This window comes from Macaca fascicularis, chromosome 13 (genome assembly GCF_037993035.2).
Source record: "Macaca fascicularis isolate 582-1 chromosome 13, T2T-MFA8v1.1".
Classification (NCBI taxonomy): Eukaryota; Metazoa; Chordata; class Mammalia; order Primates; family Cercopithecidae; genus Macaca; species Macaca fascicularis.
The window spans coordinates 88,687,939-88,712,560 of NC_088387.1; the positions used below are offsets into that span (position 1 = coordinate 88,687,939).

The following is a 24,622-nucleotide window of genomic DNA, read 5'->3' on the forward strand; positions in this document are numbered from 1 at the left end:
TGCACGAGTCAAATGCCACTGTGCTTATCCATGAATGTAAAGCTGCCACTTGGGGTTACTCCTAGCATCTCTTCTTTCCCAGCCATGATTCTACTTCCTCTCTCAGATCTCCTCCGGGCTTTACGGACCTGCCCAAAGAGTGATCTGTTCTACTTTCTACACACCTTTTTTATAATATGGGCTGCTCATCAATGGAATCTCAAGGACATTTGCTTTTGTCAAACATATTTTGAGCCTGTTTTTTTCTGACAAATGTTCCGATCCACTGTTTCAAGTTGTTGCATTTACCAACCTATCCTTTCAGCAAAGCTGGTTGCAGATTCAGTCTTCAGTAGGATCTACATTGGCTTGACTGTTTATCATAAAATAAAACACACCTGGACGTCAGACTGCCTCTACTCACCATTTTTGAAACTCTTCTTATTCTTCTTCTTCTTTTTTAAAAATGAGACTAAAATTAAAAATACAGGGGCTTTCCAGTTATTTGCATGTACTCAAAATGGTAAAAAGTAACTGATAGGGCTAAAAATACCATGAAAAGATTCAGACTATTTCATACCCCATGGAACAGAAGCATCAGCTTGTAAAACTCCTGGTTACGTGAATGGGGATGTAAGGGAAATGTCCTCTTCAGATATTCCCTGAAAAGAGGAACAATACGAATCCCAACAGTTTGGTGGCGTGGTCCTCCTTCCCTCAACATGCCTGGTGCCGTATTCAAGGGGCCAAGGATACAATGATAAAAATGACAAACAAAGCTCCTACCCTCATAGATTTTGTCCTGTAATTACTTCCTTTACTGCACATCATGAAGAGGGGGAGAGAACGGTATTAATTAATTTTTACAGATGTGAAATAAATTAGATGTCAGCAATGTGCCCACATGAGAGAGCAAATGTCCATTTGAGGGGAACCTGGCCCAGGCTGCGATGCAGAAGGTTACTCCCTGTCCTTTGTAAATCTCAGTTTCTTCTTTTGTTTAAAAAAAAAAAAAAAAAAAAAGGACGGGGCAGGGGTGATATTATATAAAAGGACGGGGCAGCCTACCCAGGCTGCATTGCAGGGTGTGTGTGAGAATTTACTGAGGAAATGTATGTGAAAAGTGCTGTGAAAATTGTAATCAACTATTACAGAAAGTTAAAGCACTGCCCTACAGCCTACCACACAGAGTAGGCATTTCATAATTGTTGATGAACTTAAGGCTTCTCTTTTTCTGTCCTCCAGGGCTGTCCATCATATACAGGCGACCTCAGCTGGGGCCATATTTAGATGAAAACAATCACTTCAGGTGAAAATTTAGAGTCCTGGGGCAAAATGAATCACCCCTTCCGATGCTGGCATGTGGACGCCTTCACATGCATTGGGGCAGCTGTGGTCAGCCATATGATTCTAATCCAGATATGTGTGTGCTTCATAAAACGGCCACTGCGCTCTAGTGACCACAAGATAGAAGCCTCCTCGTTCCTCATGTTGAGGAGATTAACTCCTCAGGAGTCAGGAAGAATGAATGTATACTGCTCTGCACTAAACTTTCTTCTTGGCTGTGTGGGGAGAGAAAGGATCTCGGCTTGAAGTTTGGTGACTCATACGCAGGATTGTGCTATCGTGATGAGCTATCGGGCTGGTACTACAGAATCAAGTTGACTCTTGGTTCCTTATTCTCAAGACTCCACTGGTTCTCACATCTAGAATCCTAGAAGTTTAGAGCTGGAAGAGACCTCACAAATGAGCATAAAACACTTATTTTAAAAAAGCCAAAGACAAGGCTCTTAGCAAGGAGAAAAAGCCAAGCAACTGCAGAGGGAAGGCTGAAAGCAAGGTCTCCCACCTAGGATTCTGCCACTACACTATGCTGCCCAACACTGCATTTACTAAATACGGCGCTTGATGGCTTCTAAGTTTTCCTTCAATATGAGAGAGAGAGAGAGATTCCTCCCCAGCAAAAAGGAATTTTTTTCTTAGCCTTTATTTCTAGAGTTCAGATTTTTTTCATTTGTACTCCTGAAATTTTATTGAAAATCCTTCGATATTTCTCTAAATATCTCTTTGTCGTAATGTTGCTTGTTTCATTTATAACTCAAATTAATTTCTCTACCCCATTAGTATCTTTTATCTCTATGAGAAATTGCCCAAGGGTAGGCACCTGCTCTCTGAAGTTATGCTTGACATCATGGACAGCTTCGACACAGACACTGGAAGCCTAGGCTCCACACGGAGATGGGTCTGCAGACATCACCTGCAGCTGTGGGTCTGCAGTCTGATTGGGGCTGCAACTCTGGTCACTCATTCATGGAAACATATTTACATGGCAAATCATTAATAAATGCAGGTGCTTCATATACACCATGGAATACTATGCAGCCATAAAAAAGGATGAGTTCTGTCCTTTGTAGGGACATGGATGAAGCTGGAAACCATCATTCTCAGCAAACTATTGCAAGGACAGAAAATGCAGCAGACCTAGGGGATTTAGGCTCTCAGAAATTAAGAGGAGCTATTGGTTTCATTTTCCACAGCCATACAAGGAAAACAGTTAATTCAGTATTGCAGCTGAGTTTCAGATGCTACAGTGTTATAAACCCAAACAGGGAAGTTGTACCTTTACTTTTGTTTAAGGAAGGGCGAGTGAATTTTGTTATGCCTCTTCTTCCCACAAAGAAGCAGCCAGTGGGAAATGTTCTCTTCTATACACCTGTTGTGTCTAGAAGTTCTAGGATGCGGAGACCAGCTAAACATGTGTGCCACAAATGCCAAAAAAGTATGAGTGGTAGGTGAACTTCTTTTCCTAAGCCACATCACTCCTAAATACAGCATGCAGTTCATTTATTGAGTTCCTAAATATGCCAGGAACTGTGAGAGGTGCGAGGGATATGATATGTAAGGCAGGTAAACAGAAAAAAATTGAATTCAGAGTGACTCCTCCTATAGTTAAGGAAAATAGAAATTGCCAGGGTGACATGTGACAGATGCATGACTGCTTTGGAGGGGGAGAGAGAATGCTCCAGAAAGACAGGCTTTTGAATTTGAACTCGCCATATGGATGGGTAGGGATAGGATTCTCCCAGAAAGTGCAAAGGCCAGAAAGCAGAAGGCAGCATTTCGTGGAGTGCAAAGTACAAGAAGTTCCGTATTTCTCAAAGGCTGGTGGGAGAGGGTGATGGCAAAGAAGGCTGGGCTGATGGTTGGAGACTGAGTCTTCAAGAACCTTGAATGCCAGTCTGTAAACTACATCCTGGAGGTTTGGGAGGTTCGTAATGGGAAGAGGGGGATCACAGAGAAGGTCCTTGCATTACTCCAGGCTTCAGCTAAAGCAGTGCAGTGAGGATAAAGAGGAGCGGATGACCGGAGGACATATAGAAGGATGTGATGAGTTGGACGAATGTGGTGAAGGAGAGCGAGGGCTGAGACGGAGTCTGGAGGAGCTTCTCTAAAAACTCCAGAAGTGGAGTCATACGGCAGAGACTGGGCCCCTCTAAACAAAGGTAGATTTCTTTGCCCCAAGATTTGCTGGTTATGGAAAATACTAATCAAGGTTCCTTTTCCCTTGTCCTATGAGATTTCCTCTCATCTATTGACTCTGAAACCAATTTTCCTCCAGAATGAATTGCTGGCACACATCTTCCTATGACTCCTGGAAAGAAAGGTGCAGAAGAGTTACAGAGCCCAAACTTGGCTCCTTGGAACTCACCGTGAGCAGGTTGATCAAATCCATGTTGGGTTCTAGGTGGTGAGAGGCATTCTGCAGGGAGACTAGTTCACTCAGGGTAACGGAGAGCTGGTGCATTTTCACAATGTTCACTTTGTTCTCCTCCGTCCAGTCTGGGAAAATGACATGGACTGCTATCAAGTCTTTCAAGTGTACTCCAAGGATGGGGATTTTGAAGCCATCACAGTCGGCAAAGGCCTTGCGGTAATTGCAGTAATTACCGTTGGAGGAGACCAACTCTGTCATTTCATTCCAGTTCTGGGAACAGATGGAAAAGTAGAATTTTCAAACAGCTTTTTCCCTTCTGCACACCCCCAGGCCCTGCAATGTGTGGCTAGGAAATTCCTCAGCTACTGAGAAAAGTATCACTTGCACCAATGTTGCTACAGGGAAATATTAATCAGGAAAAAGAAAGTTAGAAAACGTACTGGGCCTGGCTACACATTGAGCAGCCGGTTCCATTTTGCTATAAAACGGAAATAGCCTACACATCTGCCTACCTACTAGAGATGTTGGGATATTAAATGGCATCATGTATTCTTAAGTGGGAGTTTATGAAAATATTACTGTCCACAAATGCAAGCATGTCGAATATTAAAATTTTTTAGTTGTTCCAAGAAAGTTGCATTCCAGATATTACTTGAGGTTAATCTGGGACACTGTGGGGTAGGGAAAGTTGCAATGCGTTATGAGATAGCTGTGGTTCTATATTCTGCCTAACTAGAAGGGTGACCTTGAACAAGTCACTTCACTTCTTTAGGCCTCGGTTTCTTTCTCTATAAGTAAGAGAAGTTCCAATAAATAATTTTAAAAGATACACTGGTAGTTCTCCAAGCCTCTATAAGCTTCTATCAGATTCTTATTCTTCACAACATTTAAAATTTGTTTTTGTTTTTTACTTGAGATTTGGTACAAAGCTAAAAGAAAATGAAATACTTATTACCTAATACGTTCCATTATACTTGGAATGAGTACAGAGTTTGAGGTCAAACAACAGTACTTCTGTCGTTTACTACTTCCTCTTGTTTATGTGGACAAGTTATTGTTGGTTGCTTCACAGTAACCAGGCATGGTCTTTCTAGTAGACCCCGATTTTAATTAGTCTACTCTCTCCCAAAGCAGCCCTTGTGACTCAGGCAGAGCTGTTTCCATTTCCAGGACCAAGAATGGGTTCTGATTTATCATCAGAGTAATTGCATCCCTCTAGTTTGTGACCAGTTCAGGAACCCAGGGTTAAGCCAATCAGTACGTCGTATTCCTCTGGCAACTGTTATTGGTCCAGGGATGGGCTTAAGACCTGAGTTGGCTCAAAAGATCTTTAATTCTATGCGTGAAGAGTTGAAGTGAGAAGTCTTCCCTATCTTCAGCTCTCATGAACAAGGGAACATAATTTTTCGGTTGCTACAGACAGCCCAATTAGGAGAAAAACCAGTTTGATGAAACAAACAAAAAAACAAAACTCTCTAATACTCAGAGGCAGGCAGAGACCCTGAGTCAGAGGTCTGATCAGACCATGCCTGCTCTGTCTCTGGACTTCCAGGTATGTCCCCCAGGGTGGAGTGCAGTGGTATGATCCTGGCTCACTGCAGCCTCAAACTCCTGGGCTCAAACCATCATTCCACCTCAGCCTCCCAGATAGTTGGGACTACAGGCACACACTGCCACACCTGGCTAATTTTTTTTTTTTTTTTTTTGTAGAGACAGGATCCAGTTATGTTACCCAGGCTGATGTCAAACTCCTGGCCTCAAGCAATCCTCCCACCTCCACCTCCCAAAGTACTGAGATTGCAGGTGTGAGCCACCACGCCTGATGGACAATACATTTCCTGATTGTTTAATTGCTGTAGAAGTTTTTTTCTTTTTCTTTTAAACTCACAGCTAAAAGTGTCCATATTGAAATAACCAAGTGCACTCTTACGTGACAATCTTTTCATAAGGATGAAATGCTCCTTTTTGCTCAAGAAGAAAAAGAGAACTATCATGACATAAAAATAAATACGGCAGAAATCTCAGTTTGGAAAATGATCACTTTTTTTTTATATATATATACACATATTTTTTTTTTCATGACAATTCAGTTCTAAATCTGAGGATTTGTATACAAGGCCTATGTCTTCCCTTTTCTCTTTTGATGTGCCCAACACAGTGTTATGAATAGTCGTTCAATGACTTTATTTCAGGAGTTAGGGTAGGAACTATTTCTGTCTTATTTACTTTGTGTATCACAGTGCCTATCACATAGTAGGACCAAACAGATACCTGTTGAATATGTTGGCTTTTGTTTTTGTTTTTGTTTTTGTTTTTTTGAGACAGAGTCTCCCTCTGTTGCCCAGGCTGGAGTGCAGTGGTGTGATCTCAGCTCACTGCAAGCTCCGCCCTCCAGGTTCACGCCTTTATCCTGCCTCAGCCTCCCGAGGAGCTGGGACTACAGGTGCCCGCCACCTCGCCCAGCTAATTTTTTTTGTATTTTTAGTAGAGATGGGGTTTCACTGTGTTAGCCAGGATGGTCTCGATCTCCTGACCTTGTGATCCACCCGCCTCGGCCTCCCAAAGTGCTGGGATTACAGGAGTGAGCCACCACGCTGGCCACCACTACAATATGTTAATGATATTCAAAGCATTCTTCCTGGGACACTTACCACCACCTCCAACCTGTTTTTCCAGGTGAACTCAGCTGGTGTGGTTATTCCCTTTCTACTTTGTCCCCATGTATAAACTACCACTGGTTTAAGAGGAAAACCTTCCCCCTCTGAGTGACATTTGTTAGGCGTATACTAAATCTGAACAATTTACAAATGCATTTTTTTACTTTTAACTAGGATCAAATCTACTGTACCTTTGTAACTTCTGAAGAAAGATGAGAATGCGTCTCTTTGAGGCGTGAAATGGAACTATGACTGAGGCCTCCCACCACTGCCATCAGGGTGTTAAAATTTTTGAGCTGAAGGAGCTTCTGCAATAAAAATGCATCAATGCTTTTTAAGGATTTTTAAATTAGTCTAAACTTTCTGAATTACAAGTACATTTATGCACAATTTTAATAACAAGAAGCTAATGAAAAAATTACATCAATTTAAAATGAAGCACAAATAGAATCAGAGAAATATATCTATTACTTCACAGAAAAATAGCTATGTTAAATGCTTCTAAGCATTGCTTTTTGAAAGCAATCTTCTTGCATGGCAAAAATACGATTTGCTCATTAGACATCAGCAAGTAGTTTAGTTGTCCAGTGCTCTTATACTGTGAACACCACATTTCCTCAAGGACTTTTCTCAACAGAGTGAATGAACATCTAGAACTCAAGAACCCAGTCTGATTACCAGACATACCTTTGCAACATTGATAAACTTTGTGATGACTTCTGCCCTTTGCTGGGGGGTTGGTTTGCTAAGAACCATCAATTGGACCCACTTAGAGATTCCATTAAATAAAGCTATCGATCTTTCCAAAGTTGGATTATTCTCCAGGCAGCCATGGATGACATAGCTTTGGTAATCAGTGAACTAGGAAAGGAAGATTCAGAGATTCTGAATTATAATGTAAAATCAGAAATTAGAATATTATATAGAAGAGGTAAGATATTGTTTCATAACAACAGAATAATTTCTTTTATTTCACATTTACAATGGCATCCTAAAAGTTTGAATATACATGTGTCTTTAAAATATTATTTTGCTGTTTTTCAAACCCCACTACTCACCCCATGCACAGACACCCACTACTACACATCACAGCTTTGGTGGGAGGAGAAAGAGGCAAGATTCAAAGTGGTATTCCAATGAGTTCAAAATTTACTGGGTCATAAGATCCACCTGTGGCACTTGGTAAAATGCTGGTTCCTGGGAACACCCTAGGTGTAAACGATCACTATCTTCAGAAGAAAAACCAAAGAATCTCCTTTTTTTTTTTTTTTTTTTTAGACCGAGTCTCGCTCTGTTGCCAGGCTGGAGTACAGTGGCGCGATCTTGGCTGACTGCAATCTCCGCCTCCCGGGTTTAAGCGATTCTCCTGCCTCAGCCTCCTGAGTAACTGGTACTACAGGTGCAAGCCGCCACGCCTGGCTAGATTTTTTTTGTATTTTTAGTAGAGATGGGGTTTTGCCATGTTGGCCAGGATGGTCTCGATCTCTTGACCTCATGATCCACCCACCTTGGCCTCCCAAAGTGCTGGGATTAAAGGCGCACTGGGCCAAGAATCTCCATTTTTAACACACTGCTGGTGATTCCAATCAGGCAGGTTAAAGATACAATGGTATACAATGAAGAGGAGGAAATGAACACAAATATAATGATTTCAAATTAGCATCAGTTGTAAAGTTGTTTCAAGAAAAAAGAAGACAGAGGAAAAAAAATCAATTGAAGTAAGGCTGCTCTTTAGCAAGACAAACACATTTTCAAAATGTTAGCATGGAGGTCAAAAAATACATATGAGCTTTCTATCATATAAGCAGTGCGGGGGACTCCCTCCCATGGCCTGCCTGCGGGGAATCGTTAAGGTACCCTCCAAGTAGGATTACTTAGTGAAAGAATCAGTCTTTCAGAAATTCATGCTTCTAACCAAGACAGTCTTCTTTGCAAGCAATAATGTAATTCATTCTCCGACACCTTGGAAAAGGAGAAGGAGGAGGCGCAACTTCCCCAGAGCTTGGCGAGACAAAGCAAAGTGGTTGGCTGATTGTGAACCAATGTGGAAAATGTTATCATAACAGGAGGATAGAGAGCAGGAGGCTAAGAAATCACAGACCAGAGAAAGAAAAGGGGGAGTTAGAGAAGGAATGAGGCTCCATCAAGATGAGTAGGAAAGAAAAGTTTAATTCAGGATCTCTATCTCTGGGAAAGAAAGAACCTGATGTTGAGATTCTCCTTAAAGTCTACAATTCCTGTTTTCAACCTACACCCATAATTAGCCATTTATACAAATCCGAACCTAACTAAATATTTTTTCCCAAAAACGAAGGGCCTAGCAAAACATGTTCACTTGGGAGAAGTCAATGGAGCTAAATCAACCTTGAATGGTTAAATCTCCACTGACTATTTAGAAAAATCACGCTTTAATCCTATGAAAGGAGACATTGAAAATAGCGACAGAAATATAGCTCCTGAGCCATAAAATAAAGACAGGATAATATTTATCTTTGGTTAAAAGGGATTGTTCCTGTGAATTAAGGGCACTTTTCCAGCAGAGCACAGTGATAGAAGCTGCCAACACTTCAGAGTATGAAAATGCAGCTCTTGGGAAAGTTGGCATCGTGGTTGTTATCCTTGGAAGAATAAATGTCAAGTTTCTTACTGAGATCCTTCTAAAAGATTTATGCTCCAGAAAAGTGAGGTGCTCAGCCAATTCAATGGGCTCCAGATGGTCAAACAGCAGACAGGCTTTTCCCTTCTTGGATATTTTTTTCCTCTGTGTGACTCTTCTCATCCAGTCATAGGAAGGACTATAAAAGAAGAGTGAGTCCGGTCAATGTGTTGAAAGCCCATTTCACTCAATGGAAGTTATTAACCTACTGACTCTGTAACTCTTGGCTTGCTTCCAGGGGCTTGTGCAAAATACATGCCCTGTCTTTCATATTTGAAGAGAAAACCACTGACCAATTGCCAATAGAACATAAACTTGGAGTTGTTTTTCCAGACAGAGTAGGTTTTGCACTGATCCATCCAGAATCTCTTACTTAGTCTCTTTGTGACCAGCAAGGTCTGGATCATAAAGGAAAGGTCAGGGCTAGTATATAAATTTGGGAGTTTATCAGGATATAGATGGTGATTTAAGGCACATGGAAACCACTAGAAGCTGTGGTTCTCATACTTTAGTATAACATGAATTATCTGAAAAGCTTGTTATAAAGACAGATGCCTGGGCCTTACTGCCAGAGGTTCTGATTTATTAGGAATGATCTTGAATAATATGTTTTTTCACCAAACATCCCTTATAATTCCCGGATCATTCACTATTGATTACTATTGAAGAAGTATTCAATAGTAATCGACAGTGGAAAACAGAGATACCTAACACACAAGAACATACATTTGCAAGATGGATAACCATATTTAGGATCATCAAATAGTCTTCCCTGTGCAAAGTTACCTAGTTGATACGAAAGTGGCCTAATTGCACCAGTTACCTAATAACTGAGCTAACCAGCTCCTGACATCTATGGTCAACCACCATAAGGTTGTTGTTCTGAGGCCAACCTCAGCAGCACCATGGTACAGAGCTTCTCAAGCTTGCATGTGAATCACTTGGGGATCTTTAAAGTGCGGATTCCAATTCAGGTTAAAGGTAGAGCCTGGAGGCTGCATTCCTAATGAGCTCCCAGGTGATGCTAATGTTGCTGGTCTGCAGACCACACTTTGAGTAGTGAAGGCATAAGAGATGTTAACTAGATTAGGACTCAGTAACTCATACCGAGCGTCTATTGTGTGTCAAATGCTTTCATGCATTATCTTATGTCCTTATTGGATGTTCATAATAATCCCACGAGAAAGGTACTGTCCATATTTTACAAGTAAAGAAACTGCAGCTTGGAGAGATGAGTTGTGTCCAACACGGCTTGTACTCACTGCAGCAAGGCTTTTCTCACAGAAGCAAACCTAGATTCAGGAGTGGGATGGACTCAGGACAAGTGGGGTGATCACTACTTCCTCCCCTAAGCAGTGGACTCATCGAGTGTGAAAGACGTTGGTGCCACTCTTACATGCTGGATATGTCGATGAGGCTGACGTGTTTTTCATATCCTAGTTGACTGGCTACTTCCCGGAATTCCTCAGTCATACGAATCAAACCAAGATCCAAATTAAACTCTGCAGGAAATTTCAGAATCCAGTACCTGAAAGGCATCAAATATTTTTGGTAGCTGGAATATTTCAAGTTGGATATCTATGGAAACGATTGTACCATTTTACAGACTACATTTAACACTGAATCCAGGACCATACTTCAAATTAGCCATCTCCTGTCTCCAAACCCCCATCCATCACGTGGAGCCTCTCTCTGCCCTCCTCCTATCTCAAACCACTCCCATTCATAGCCTCTCTTTCAGTTGAGAGGAAACCCTTCCTTCAAGTCATGGTGAGTAGGTGGGAATGGGTGTGGCGAGGGAGTAGAAGAAAATAAATCCACCCTTTCTAAGAGCTAGTTTCATTCCTTAATCACATTTACTACTACTTAATCTCTAGTGCAAAAGATAAAGTTTCCCCCACCCCACCCAACAGAGGAGGGTCAATTTTAACAAAGTTGGTGGGAGGGGTATCAGAGTAGACTCTGTTGTCAAACTAGGTCTGCAGCTTGGGGAAAAGGAAATTGTCAACAATTGCAGAACTAGAAACTACAACCGTGCCAGAACTAGAAGCTACAAGAAATTAAATTTGTAAATGTATTTACCTCATGAAGTAGCAGATCTTTAATCGAAATTCATTGCAGCTTTCTCCAGTGGCATTTCGATACGTAAACCAGTTAAAGAAAAAATTCGTGCACCTCATTTCCTTTACACACACCTGCAGCTGTGCCCTCAATGTATATCAATTCCTAGTAAGAGGACCATGCTGGGGACATTTGGGGTTATAAAGACACTCAAATACAGAGAGAAGTGGCCTCTGATGACTTCGACACTGACCAATTGAAACTTGATTTATTATAGCTCTGGAATATATTTTTTTGGTCTGAAGGAGAAGCCAGTTACAGGATTAGTTTTGCCTTCCTCCACACTTAACTAATAACTGCCAATTGTAATTACAAATAGACTGGCAACTATACATAATTAAAATTGATAGTACAGAGAAATACTATCTATTTTTATTTTTATTATTATTATTTTTTTGAGACAGAGTCTGGCTCTGTCACCCAGGCTGGAGTGCAGTGGTGCAATCTTGGCTCACTGCAAACTCTGCCTCCCGGGTTCACGCCATTCTCCTGCCTCAGCTTCCCGAGCAGCTGGGACTACAGGCGTACGCCACCACACCCGGCTAATTTTTTGTATTTTTAGTAGAGATGGGGTTACACCATGTTAGCCAGGATGGTCTCGATCTCCTGACCTTGTGATCCGCCTGCCTCGGCCTCCCAAAGTGCTGGGATTACAGGCGTGAGCCACCGCACCTGGCCGAGAAATACTATTTTAACCAAAAAGATTTTGCATTTAGGATTAATGCCTTATACAGTTATGCACCACATAACGATGTTTCAGTCAATGAAGGGCTGCATATATGACAGTGGTCCAACAAGATTAGAGTGAGATTGAAAAATTCCTGTTACCTAGTGACATGGTAGCCAGCATAATGTTGTAACCAATGCATTACTCACGTGTTTGTGGTGATGATGGTGTAAACAAATCTGCTGTTGTGTGAGTCATGTAAAAGTCTAGTATATACAGTCACGTACAGTATATGATACTTGATAATGAGAATAAATGACTGTTATTGGTTTATGGACTTACTATACTATTTTTTGTTGTAATTGTAGAGTACTCCTTTTACTTATGTAAAAAAAATTAAAAAGTTAACTGTAACACAGCCTCAGCAGGTTCTTCAGGAGTTATCCCGGAAGGAAGGGGTATTATCATAGGAGATGACAGCTCCATGCCTGTTACTACCCCTGAGACATTCCAGTGGAATAAGAGGTGGAGGTGGAAGACAGTGATATTGATGATTCTGAGCCTGTGTAAACCTAAACTTAGGCTAATGCATGTGTTTGTGTCTTTGCTTTTAATAAAAAAGTTTAAAAAGTAAAAAAAAAAAAAAAAAAAAAAAAAAATTTTAATAGAATAAGTTTGTAGAATAAAGATATTGAGAAAGAAAATATTTTTTACAGCAGTACAATATATTCGTGTTTTAAGGTAAGTACTATTACAAAAGGATTAAAAAGTTTTTAAAGGTTTATAAAGTATAAAAGTTACAGTAAGTTAAAGTTAATTTATTATTGAAGAAAGAAAAATATTTTTATAATTTGGTGTAGCCTAAGTGTATAGTGTCTATAAAGTCTACAATATTGTACATTAATGTCCTAGGCCACTCACTCACTGACTCACCCAGAGCGGATTCCAGTCTTGCAAGCTCCATTTGTGATAAGCGCCCTATACAGGTGTACCACTTTTTATCTTTTATACCGTATTTTTACTATACCTTTTCTATGTTTAGATACACAAATACCCACTATTGTATTACAATTGCCTATAGAATTCAGTATAGCCACATGCAGTACAGGTTTGTAGTCCAAGATCAACAGGCTGTGTAATATAGCCTAGATGTGTAGTAGGCTACAGCATCTAGGTTTATATAAGCACACTCTATGACATTTGCAAAATCATGAAATCATCAAATGATGATTTCCCCGTCGTTACGCTATGCGTAACTGTATAGGTACTCTAATTTCTTCTTTAATATTTGAAAATGTCATTTTCAGGTACCTTAATACTCAAGTTGTGTTATTTACTTGTAAGTGTATTTATTCATACTCTTTTAAACAAATATTTATTGAGCTTGTGTATATGCCAGGCACTGTGGATATAGCATGAGCAAGGAATCCAAAGGGAGGAAAATTTATAGAAATGTTGATTCACAGGCAGTCTTCAACTTTCCCACACTAAATGTTACTATGCCTAAATATCCCTTTTTATTTGTGTCTCATGCACTGGTGACCATGCTGAGGGTGAGAACACTGTTGGCGGCTACATTCTTTGGATAATGTCTAGATTGCCATGAGTATGACCAGACTGAGCCAATGCCCTCCATCCTTACCTGTGTTCTACACTTCAACAGTGGACGCATATGACCGTTGGACTACCAGGAGTTAGGATCTTGCTCACTTCCATGGACCTTATAGACTCTCTAATATCCTTTTCTGCTCTGAGGTTGTGAGGAGGATGAAGAGAAGTAGAAAGTGGAGGAAGCTTGAACTGAACAGGTGGACACCCTACTGGCTCCAGAAGCCTTGGCAGGCCCTAACAACACTTGATGGTGCCTCTCCCTCTAAGGTGGTGCCTCTCCCCCTAAGGCTCCCCCTCCCTGTAGCGGTTCTCACTCATCTCCAGGGCCTCATGGGCTTGAAGAAGGCAGAGACTGCAGGCACCAACATTAGAGATTGTATAATAAGCGTTGGCTCTCAGGGAATAGAACCTTTTACGAATGGGAGACTGCATCTTCAGTCATTTGGCTTTCAACCACTTTTCTGGACTGCATGATGTAGAGAAGTGGTAGACTGCTAAAAGCCTTCATTATGGAAGGATGTTTCTAACCATGTGGGATTTTTTTGTTTTCATTTCAGAAGAAAATCTAACATTAGTATCAGTCAACAAATTATAATAAGCCTGCTAGAATGTTCATTGTGTCTTGGCAGCAAGGGAAGATGTGAAAACTAAATGGATGTTTGTGCCCAAGTAAGAGCATATTATTTTGGCTGTATTTCCATATGATTAAGCTGCATCCTCTATGCCCACCATTTTGCCATCCCAGAAGAAACAAATCTGGTCTTGAATCATTGTTAAATATTCTCTCATTGCTCTAATAATAGAAATGTTTAAGACAAGTTAGAAACATCCAGCCTACAGTTCCTGCTTCATTTTACATCTTAGTGATTATTTTCAAGTACAGCCAAAACATCCAGATGGAGAGTCAACTATCTGGTCTATCATCCAGATGTGTTTCGTCTAGACATCTACATATATTCGCAAAACAGCTGGATAACCGAAGACTATTTATTCATCTTAATTTACTGGCTTTGGATAGACACTCTATCTAAATACAGAGCTTGATTTATGGTTGTAAAAATTACACAGTAGTTGAAAAGATATATGCAGAGAAGTTTTTCTGCCAACTCAGTGGAAGATAAATACCATCGGTGCATCAGTAGAACTATTCTTGGCAAGTAACTATTATTCAGCTCTCCATTGTCATCTGTTAAAAAAATAGAACAAGAAGTGAGGAGATAACAGTGCTACTCTTTACTTTTTCTAACATCAATAGAGAAGCGATAGTATCATAGTGTCAAAAATTTTTCATAGACAAATGAATTTTTTTTTTTTGGAGACGGAGTCTCACTCTGTCACCCAGGCTGGAGTGCAGTGGCACAGTCTCGGCTCACCGCAACCTCTGCCTCCCAGGTTCAAGTGATTTTCCCGCCTCAGCCTCCCAAGTAGCTGGGACTACAGGTGCCCGCCACCACACCCAGCTAATTTTTCTATTTTTAGTAGACACGGAGCTTCACCATATTGGTCAGGCTGGTCTTGAATTCCTGACCTTGTGATCCTCCCACCTCAGCCTCCCAAAGTGCTGGGATTACAGGCGTGAGCCACCACACCTGGCCAACCAGTGATCTTTTACCTCCTACTTTGGCTAGTATTTCCTTGCAAGTAAAGGTGGGTGGGTCTTACCCTTCCTCTGGTCTACATTGACAGATTTCATAAATAAAATTCAGGACAATTAGTTAAATTTGAATTTAAGAGAAATAATGATTAATTTCTTTATTGTAAATATGTCCCTGGCATTATTTAGGTCATACTTACACTAAAGATGTTTGTCAGAATTCAAATGTAACTGGTCATCCTGTGTTTTATCTGGCAACCCTGCTCTGGTTTAACTCTGGTTTCTATAGTAATCTATTTAATAAATAATACTCCCATGTGGGTTGACTTTCTTTGTGCAAGGGATAACTCAATATGCTGTGGTGGATACGAAAACAACAACACAAGGAGCATACAGCTGTAAAGTGTATAATCTAGTAGCAGATATGACATGTTTGAATGTAGAATGCAGTAAATTGTGCTACTCACATTCATCTGAGTCAAAAGACCAAGAAACAATTATAGAGGCATTTGCTATGTGCTATAAAGAATTACAATGGGATGTGAGATGGGGGAAAAGGCAAGCAGCGTTCCTGACCAAGGAAACTAGGAATGATACTATGAACATCTGAGAAGGCCCTGAAGCAGAATTTCAATGAAGGGAATATGACCGGTGGATGGTGGTAGAAAGGTACAGGGAATGTTCCAGAAACATTAAGTGGACAGTTTGACTGGGGTATGAGCTGTGGGCAGTAAAGGGAAAGAAATGTGGAGGGCAGTGAAGCTGGAGAGACAGACTGGGGTCCATCCAAAAGGCCTTAAATACCAAGGTACAGAGACTGAACTCTGTTCCACAAGCAACTTGCCTCTGAATAGAGGAAAGTGAGAGCATCGAGAGATCCAAAAGATATGAAAGGAGAAAAGGCTCATACCAAACATCTCAATGCAAGTGTGCAGCAGTTCATCTAATGTTGCTGCTTTCCCAAGGCCACTTGATCCCATGGTTATTTAGCCGTTGTCAAAAAACCAGAGACATTTTCAGCATCAGATAGACCATCTCCATAATCATGCAAGTCAGTGACGTTAGTGCCTAGTGGTGACCTGTCCTTAGTTGTACTTCAAGAAAACTCTAAAAAAAATTTAAAAATTAAAAAAACAAGAGAAAGTTATTAGACTAGAGTTCAGACCCCATTAGAGCATCACTTGTCAACCTGAAAAGATAATGACTTCCATAGACAGTATCTTTCTACAAGAAAAGTATCAGTGACTGAGATTACATCAACCTTTATGATGCCAAAAATACCTGCTAAGCTGTTCCTGGGGATGGATGGTGCTTGGAGACCATGGAAATGTTCCCTGTTATATACCATTCCATTTCACAGCTAAAATTTTTTAATGCAATGTTTTATACTTTCCTCGTATCTTTTTTTGTTTTGTTTTGAGACAAAGTCTCACTTTGTCACCCAGGCTGGAGTGCAGGAGTGCAGTAGTGCGATCTCGGTTCACTGCAGCCTCGACCTCCCGGGTTCAAGCAATTCTCCCGCTTCCGACCCCCCAGTAGCTGGGACTACAGGCACACATCACCACTCTTGGCTTTTTTTTTTTTTTTTTTTTTTTTTGTAGAAATGGGGTTTTGCCATGTTTCCCAGGCTGGTCTTGAACTCCTGACCTCAAGTGATCTACCTACCTCAGCTTTTCAAAGCACTAGGACTACAGGTGTGAGCCACTGTGCCCAGCCACCTTTCCTCATATTCTTAAGTGATAAGATATTCAAGAATATTATAAATGTTACTTGGTTTAATATTAATAAAAGAATATGTAAGGAAAAAAATTTTAGATGCAAATGTATTTATAAACATTATCCTCAGTGATTCATAAATATTCAACAACTATAAAAAATTCTACTTGCCTGAGAGTAAGATTATTCTTTGCAGTGGTAAAAATACTACTGTTAATTTGTTGAACACCCACATTATGTACTATGCACCATTCCAAATGTTTTGCATATATTGTCGAACTTGACCTTCACAACAATGCTGTGAGGTAGTAATTATTATTTCCAGTTAACAGATGAGTTGATGGGATTCACAGTGATTTAGCAACTTACCCAAAACCATACAATTATTAAGGCCTAGAATCAGGACTCCACTATAAAATAAAGCGTCTGTGTTCCCTTTCTTCTTACTACTTCTACAAGCATGGATATCACAAACCATCATAGTTTTGCCTGCTAATCTAGTGTAAAGGGTATCACTCCTCCACATCATCTCAGAAAGAAGATGTAAGGCAGATTATCTGTTACAGAGGTAGAAAGAATATGTGGGGATGACAGCTATCCCATTTGCCAGCACTGTTGTGAGGAAAACATGATTGGCAATAGCCTCTTCTAGTTGCTTACACTCAAAAGCATCACTGCTGGGTAGACATCATCACTTGATTTTACACAGCAGGTCCTTGATGCCAGGTCCCCACAGGACTTGGAGCAGGACGGAGGCTGTCATGATGTAAGACATTTATCCACTTCAGATATTTTAGTAGGTAAATGCAGCCATTGAGGATTCATCTCATGAGCTGTTGAAAGTCAATGTCTATTTTACTCTCGAACTTTATTTATTCAACTGGCAATCACTGAGCACCTGGCCTATGCCAGGCACTTGGTTAGGCATTGAGGCTGCCAAGATGAACAAATCATTGTCCCATTCTTACCTTCAACAGGCTCATAGTCAACTTCAGAAAACAAACATGTGAATGAATAGGAAAAAATACCTAATGTCCATATGATGGTTGTATTAGTTCAGTGAGACCACTGGAGTGACATTGGAATGAGTCTGTTCACCAGGCACATAACTCTGGGGGGAAAATGTTTGCCCTCTATTCATTCTGTGAAAGAACCAGATTCCTGTGCTGAAGGTACCATTCTTAGAACATAAAATAAAGGGTTATTTCAAGTGTTTAATAAAAACAGCAGAAACGCTGGATCAAATGTTCTCCCAATTCTGCTGCTCAAATGATTTGTGAAAGCAGATGATTAAAGTCATCTGAAACTAACTCTTTTATATCTTTCAACAAAGTTACCTTACCTGTAAGGCCTTTCCTGCCCTATTTAAAACAACGCACCTCTCAGCTCTCACCCACCTCTCACTTGGCATGTCCTACCGCCCTTCCTGGATTTATTTTTCTTCATAACACTTAACACTATCTGACAAACTATATGTTTTACTTGTTTGTTTTTAAATCTCTGTAGTGCCATAAACATAAGCTCCAAGATTGTAGAGATTTTTGTGTTTGTTCTCTGATATACTCCTTAACGCCTAAGGTTTTGCTTCTCACATAAAAGATACTCAAAAATTATTCACTAAATTAATGAACGAGTGGATTAGTGGATGAGGAAATAAATATCATGAAACTTGTCACAGGTTTGTCTTTGAATATGAGTATATTTATGTGAGTGTGTATAGATACCATATATTTTTAAGAGACTTTTTTTTTTTTTTTTTTTTGAGACGGAGTCTCGCTGTGTCTCCCAGGCTGGAGTGCAGTGGCGTGATCTCGGCTCACTGCAAGCTCCGCCTCCCGGGTTCACGCCATTCTCCCGCCTCAGCCTCCCAAGTAGCTGAGACTACAGGCGCCCGCCACCACGCCCGGCTAGTTTTTTTTTTTTGTATTTTTAGTAGAGACGGGGTTTCACCATGTTAGCCAGGATAGTCTCGATCTCCTGACCTCGTGATCCACCCGCCTCGGCCTCCCAAAGTGCTGGGATTACAGGCTTGAGTCACCGCGCCCGGCCTTAAGAGACTATTTTTAAAGTTTGTTTACTAAATCAGCTTTAAGTAAACATCACTGGAACAAAAATTTCTGCCAGTTTTCTAAACTTAATATAATCGCCTCTATTAATCATGAGAACTTGCCTTTTCCAAGACATTCTGGGGCAGAACTTCTCTGATTCCTCTAATGTCAACTCTATCAGTACCCTTAAAAGTCAAGATTGAACAATTAACAAGTTTGATTACCTTCAGGTGTATACAGACTTTTTTTTTATCCTGTTACTCACTGAACAGTAGACATATTACTTAGAACAAATAGGCCTAGACTAAACTTGTTTCTCAATTCGAAACCAAAATTATTCAACTGAGCTGTTTGGGGAAGGTGTTGACGTCCCCATAAGGGGTTAGAGATAACCTGGAACCAAAGACTCATCACCATGTTTAGGGTTATATTTCTGATCTGCAAAGAAACTGGCACATCATGGGCCAGGTGGGCCAGGCTATCAGGTTACAATCTGTTTCTGCAATCAGTAGATGTGTCTGAGTCTCTGCTCCGCCTTCTGTCACCTGCACATTTACCTGAGATCTCATTTCCTACGTGTGGACATTATTGTGTCTACAACTGCCTTTTTCAAAACAAGGCTTCTTTATTACAAAAGCAATATACACTTATTATTTAAAATAGGACATTAAGGAAAAAGTTATCCTTAATCTCATCATCCAAAGATAACTCCTATTAACATCATAGCATGTTTCTTTTAGTTTCTCTAGGCATATTTATTTTTTTATGAGAATTCTTACATAATTTATGACAATTTAAAGAAATACTTACCTGTTGTTTCCATACAGATAGAGTTCCAAATCTGAAATAATTTTAAGGGCAGTTAGCACCATTGGGAAATGCACAGAAGAAGCAGTCTGTAGAACTGGTTTATTCAACCTGAATGGTAAGTACTTTGGAGAACCTGACAAAAGAACAGAAAGAAGCCGCCGTACAGAATTAGATCACGATAACCCCAAAGAATCCACATTGTGTTAAAGCATTTTCAAAAACTTTGAGTTATAGGTGGTATTTGAGATTTTGTCTTAACTTCACCCACAACATCAATTAACAAGGGCAAATATTCAAAATAGTTATTTGGTAACACAATTTTTTTTTAATCAAGTAAGCTTTTTTCAGCCTATTAAAAACCCACACATGGGACAAAGCCAAGTTCTACACACATAGTATAAACTACTATTTCATGCAAATGTACTTTTATCAGTGGATTACTCATTAAGAATTTCCAAACACTGACTTTGAAATGTTAGTAAATACTTAAAACGGTCTGTGGTCGTGATCACTAAACTCTGACCCTAAATCACTACTGATTGTCTCAACACGAATGTCAATGTTATTTTAGAGCAGGTTGTTTAGTCTCCCAATGGGGACTTAAGGACTTGCTGTTTGTTTAGGACTTGCCGTAGTGTTGATAGGTGCTCTCCGGCTGCGATGAAAATTATTGCTCTCCAGCATAGACATTTTCTCCCAAGTCTGAAAGGGACACAATAAGCCAAATTTCTCCCAGGGTTTGAATTATTTCTAAAAGAAAAGTGTTATTTTTAAAGGGCAATAGAGTTTTGTTGGGTGTGATTTCAAAGGCTATGATATGTTCCTGTAGCAAAAGGACGTTCATTAACATGACTTGTGAAGCCTCTGTTGTCAAAAAACATCCTTCTGAGGTTGCCTAAGACAATAAGAGCTGTGCTCCCAATTTTAGAAATAATAAAAGGAAGCCAATTCCACGAAACTGATCATTAACAGATAAAAATGAGCATACCAGGCTCTTGACTCAGAACCTCTCCATTAAAAAAAATTGGGTTTCAACATTAGGTAACCGAATGGGGAAAGTCTGACTTATCTCTGAGTAAAATGCCATAATGCTGTGTACTTTATTAGACTGTTTAAGGAGTTAGTGAGGTCACATAAAGTGAATCCATCATGGAGCCTACAGAATGCTGAGTGCTCAATGTGAAGCTCACACTACTTCTTCCCTTCTCATATTAAAAGTCTTTTAAGTTGAGGCCTGAAGTAGTGGACCAATTTGTAGAAGTGACAGGGAGAGAGATGTTCATTTAGAGAAGAGAAAAGATATTCTAAGAAAAAATACGGTGACACTGGAGCACCTATTAGTGGGCCAGGGAGCCTCACCAGCTAGGGACTCCAATTCCCAAAGGTTCTCAAGTCAAAGTTAGGTCATGACTGTCAGAGATGTTGTAGACTAAATTCCCAGACGGTGTCTAGGAAGTATGCCAAAATGACAGGGAAGCTTTCTCCTGGCTCTAGAATTGTAGGATTTATAAGGTGAAATACTGTAACTAGTACGTGTTTAAGAAATCGTTTTGAAATGATGTTGGCCATATTAGAACTTTCAACGATTGTCTTGTCTATCATATTATCTCTATTCCAAGATAAAAGAATTTCTTGAAGATCCTTCACTGCTAATGGCAGTTATTATCTTTATGCATAAATGACTACATAAATATCTTTACATTTATACGACCTCCATATGGAGACAAAGAGATTTTTCTAAATGACTATAAAACAAGTGGTAATTGTTACAAACCTTGAAGTCTTAAAGATTAATGCCAAAGATGTCAGCATTCATTGTTCTGGAAATATACAAACTTAATTTCTCTTTATCACCACAGACATGAGATTTTTTTAAAAGTTCTGTGATTATATTACCTGATACTCCATAGGAGAATTGAGATTGAGTTTAGTAAATGAAATGATAATAAAAACTCTGAAAGATAATTAATTTTTTTGATAATACTTACCAAGGATCTACTAGACACCAGACACTGAACAGAACACTAGAGTGGCTGGTAGAAGGGGCTGGTGTTGGGGAAGGGAAGGATAAATGGATAAGCAAGACAGACACAATCCTTGCCTATATAGTCTAGCAAAGAATGAAAGGAAGAATTACAATAAAATATCCTATGGAGCACAGAGCAGGTAGGGAGGGGCACTAATTTAGTCTAGAAGCCTGAGGAGTTTTAGCTTGGTAAAGAAGATGGCAATTACGAGAAATCGAAAAGACATTTAGAATGACTAAAGTGTTATGGCAAGAGATGAGACTAAAAAGTCAGTAGAAGTAGCCCATGACAGTATTGTAAGCTTTAGTAAGGAGTATATACTTTATCCAAAGGGCAACAGGAAGCCATTGTTTGAAAGGAGAGTGGCATGATCATATCTGGATTTTCTTTTTTTCTTTTTTTTTGAGATGGTCTCGCTCTGTTACCCAGGCTGGAGTGCAGCGGCGTGATCTCAGCTCACTGCAACCTCCGCCTCCCAGGTTCAAGTGATCCTCCCACCTCAGCCTCCCATGTAGCTGAGATTACAAGCATGTGTTACCACACCTGGCTAATTTTTGTATTTTTAGTAGAGATGGACATTTCCCCATGTTGGCCAGGCTGGTCTCAAACTCCTGACCTCAAGGATCCACCCACCTCAGCCTCCCAAAGGGCTGGGATTATAGGCATGAGCCACCGCACCCTGCCTGATTTTCTTATTATTTCATTTCCAATGGTATCTTAACGCCCTCTTCACCATATCAAGCAAAGCTGGGTGAAATGGGAGCTAGGATCTGTGCCCTGGTGAGGACACCACCTAACAAATGCCAGCCCTGTTTTAGTTCCGAGGCTCGGAGTTATGGAAAGTGTGACTAGATCATAATAATAAAAACTCAGAATTGCTTCTTGAATGCAGGGGAGGTTTATATACATTGTTCCAGAAGTTATCTGAAATAATTTTAGAAACATGACATGGGTGGGTGATACAATAGACCAAAGAACAAGGAACACTAAACTTCCTCTCAACAACAACAACCAAACAAAAGAAAACCTCCAGGAGAAGAGAAACCTCAGCCTTCTACTCTTGACAGAAATAATCCCGATAATTCTGGTTCCTTTCTTCTCCTTTCACAATGGCTTTTGTACATTTTCTCCTCTTGATAAACCTCAGAACTGTATCCACCATACCTTCTGGCAGATGACTGTGTCTCCTTTTTAGAGTAAACGGAAGTTGCCAGACAGAAACTTCCTTGACTTCCTTCCATAAAAATGACAACTTTACCTACATGAATGCCCTTTTTTGGGGTCTCTCCTGCTATTGCATTGGAAGAAGTGGCCCTCTTCTTTATTCAAGGTCATCCCTCCACCTGTGCATGGATCCCTTACTCTTGTCCTCCCAGGGACCATGTTACATGAATTAACTTCTCACTCTTTTGCCTCTTCCTCCAATATTTATTTTTCCTGCTAAATCTTAGCACTTAAAGATGCCCAGGTCTTAACTCAGAAGTCTGTAATGGATATCTAGAAGTTAACTCAAAATTTCTCCTTGATATGATCAAGGGAAATCATTGAAAACAAAATTTCTCCTTGGAGTCTCAGGCATCTCTAAATCAATACGGCCAAAATGAACTCATCATTTTCCTCCCATAAACTTCCTTCTCCTCCCCTCCACTCTCAATTTCTCAATTGCAGGAGAATAACACCATCACCCAACCAAATATCTAGCTAGAAATCTGGGAATTACCTTTGATTCTGATCATTCCCCATAGCCAATGGATCAGTCAATCTTTCTGAATCTATTTTCAAAAGAAATTCTGCAACCAACCACTTCTTTCCCATCTCCATGGACACATGCTGGTTTAGACAACCATCATCTCTTGCCTGAACGATTTTAACCAATTACTAACTGGTTTCCCCATCCTCAGTATAGGTCTTTACTACAATGTATTCTCCATTCTGCAGCTGGAAGAATCCAGATATGGGCCAGGCATGGTGGCTCATTCCTGTAATCCCAGCACTTTGGGAGGCTGAGGCGGGTGAATCACTTGAGGTCAGGAGTTTGAGACCAGCCTGGCCAACATGGTGAAACCCCATCTGTAATAAAAATACAAAAAGTAGCCAGGCATGGTGGTGCATGCCTGTAATCCCAGTTGCTTGGGAGGCTGAGGCAGGAGAATCGTCAAACCTGGGAGGCGGAGGTTGCAGGGAGTCGAGATCCTGCTACTGCACTCCAGCCTGGGCAACAGAGAGAGATTCATTTCTCTCCTATCCTTTGACTTGATCCAAAATATTTCATTCTGGTAACTACCACCTGAGCCACCTTTCTTATGATCCCCACCTTCCCTAATAGGCTTTCTGTATCTCTGCCCCACCACTCACACTCTCCAATGCTCTCATTAACTGAGTCTTGCTCTGCCACCCAGGCTGGAGTGCAGTGGTGTGATCTCGGCTCACTTCAACCTCTGCCCCCCAGTTTCAAGCAGTTCTCCTACCTCAGCCTTCCGAGTAGCTGGGTTTACAGGTGCACACCACCATGCTTGGCTAATTTTTGTATTTTTAGTAGAAATGGGGTTTCACCATGTTGGCCAGGATGGTCCTGAACTGCTGACCTCAAGTGATCTGCCCACCTTGGCTTCCCAAAGTGCTGGGATTATAGGCATGAGCCACTGTGCCTGGCCTCAGTTGACTGTATTTGAAATTCTTTGTTTATTTCTGCATTGGTCTTGTTTCTGTTTAAATTTGCCTGCTCATTCCTTTCAAGTTCACTCCTCTGTTCTTTGGATTTCTCTTTCTACTTCATTTTCTTCAATCAGGTGTTCTTCCCAGTGTGCTCTACCAAAGTCATACTGTCATCACTGTCAAACTTGTTTCTATCACAAACCTACTGGGATAGTACGAATATAAGAAATGGGCCCGGTGCTCATGGCAAAGTTCATTCATTGTAAATGGATCACAACTGATGACATGAAGACTAAAATCTCCCATATTTATGGATGTTGAAGCAGTATATCCAAGGGTTATTTAACAATGACAGCAGGAAGGAGC

At 40.4% G+C, this 24,622-nt stretch overlaps 1 protein-coding gene across 7 annotated transcripts in view; it reads right to left on the reverse strand.

Annotated features, from left to right (window-relative positions):
• RASGRP3 (RAS guanyl releasing protein 3) overlaps positions 1-24,622 on the reverse strand; it is an 86,782-nt gene that overhangs the window by 32,291 nt on the left and 29,869 nt on the right. For 4 of the 7 annotated variants that reach the window (XM_074011977.1, XM_074011975.1, XM_074011976.1 and 1 more), the window contains exons 1-6: positions 11,090-11,152; positions 10,270-10,535; positions 8,999-9,146; positions 7,039-7,212; positions 6,543-6,659; positions 3,689-3,964 (exon numbers count right to left, since the gene is read on the reverse strand). In XM_074011977.1, coding sequence (XP_073868078.1) covers positions 3,689-3,964; positions 6,543-6,659; positions 7,039-7,212; positions 8,999-9,130 — 699 coding nt within the window. In that variant the 5' untranslated portion in view covers positions 9,131-9,146; positions 10,270-10,535; positions 11,090-11,152. Of the gene's footprint in view, positions 1-3,688; positions 3,965-6,542; positions 6,660-7,038; positions 7,213-8,998; positions 9,147-10,269; positions 10,536-11,089; positions 12,455-14,489; positions 14,593-15,910; positions 16,108-19,574; positions 19,708-24,622 lie in introns of those variants that run through there. The other 3 variants (XM_074011974.1, XM_065527192.2, XM_065527193.2) reach the window with 2 other exon arrangements.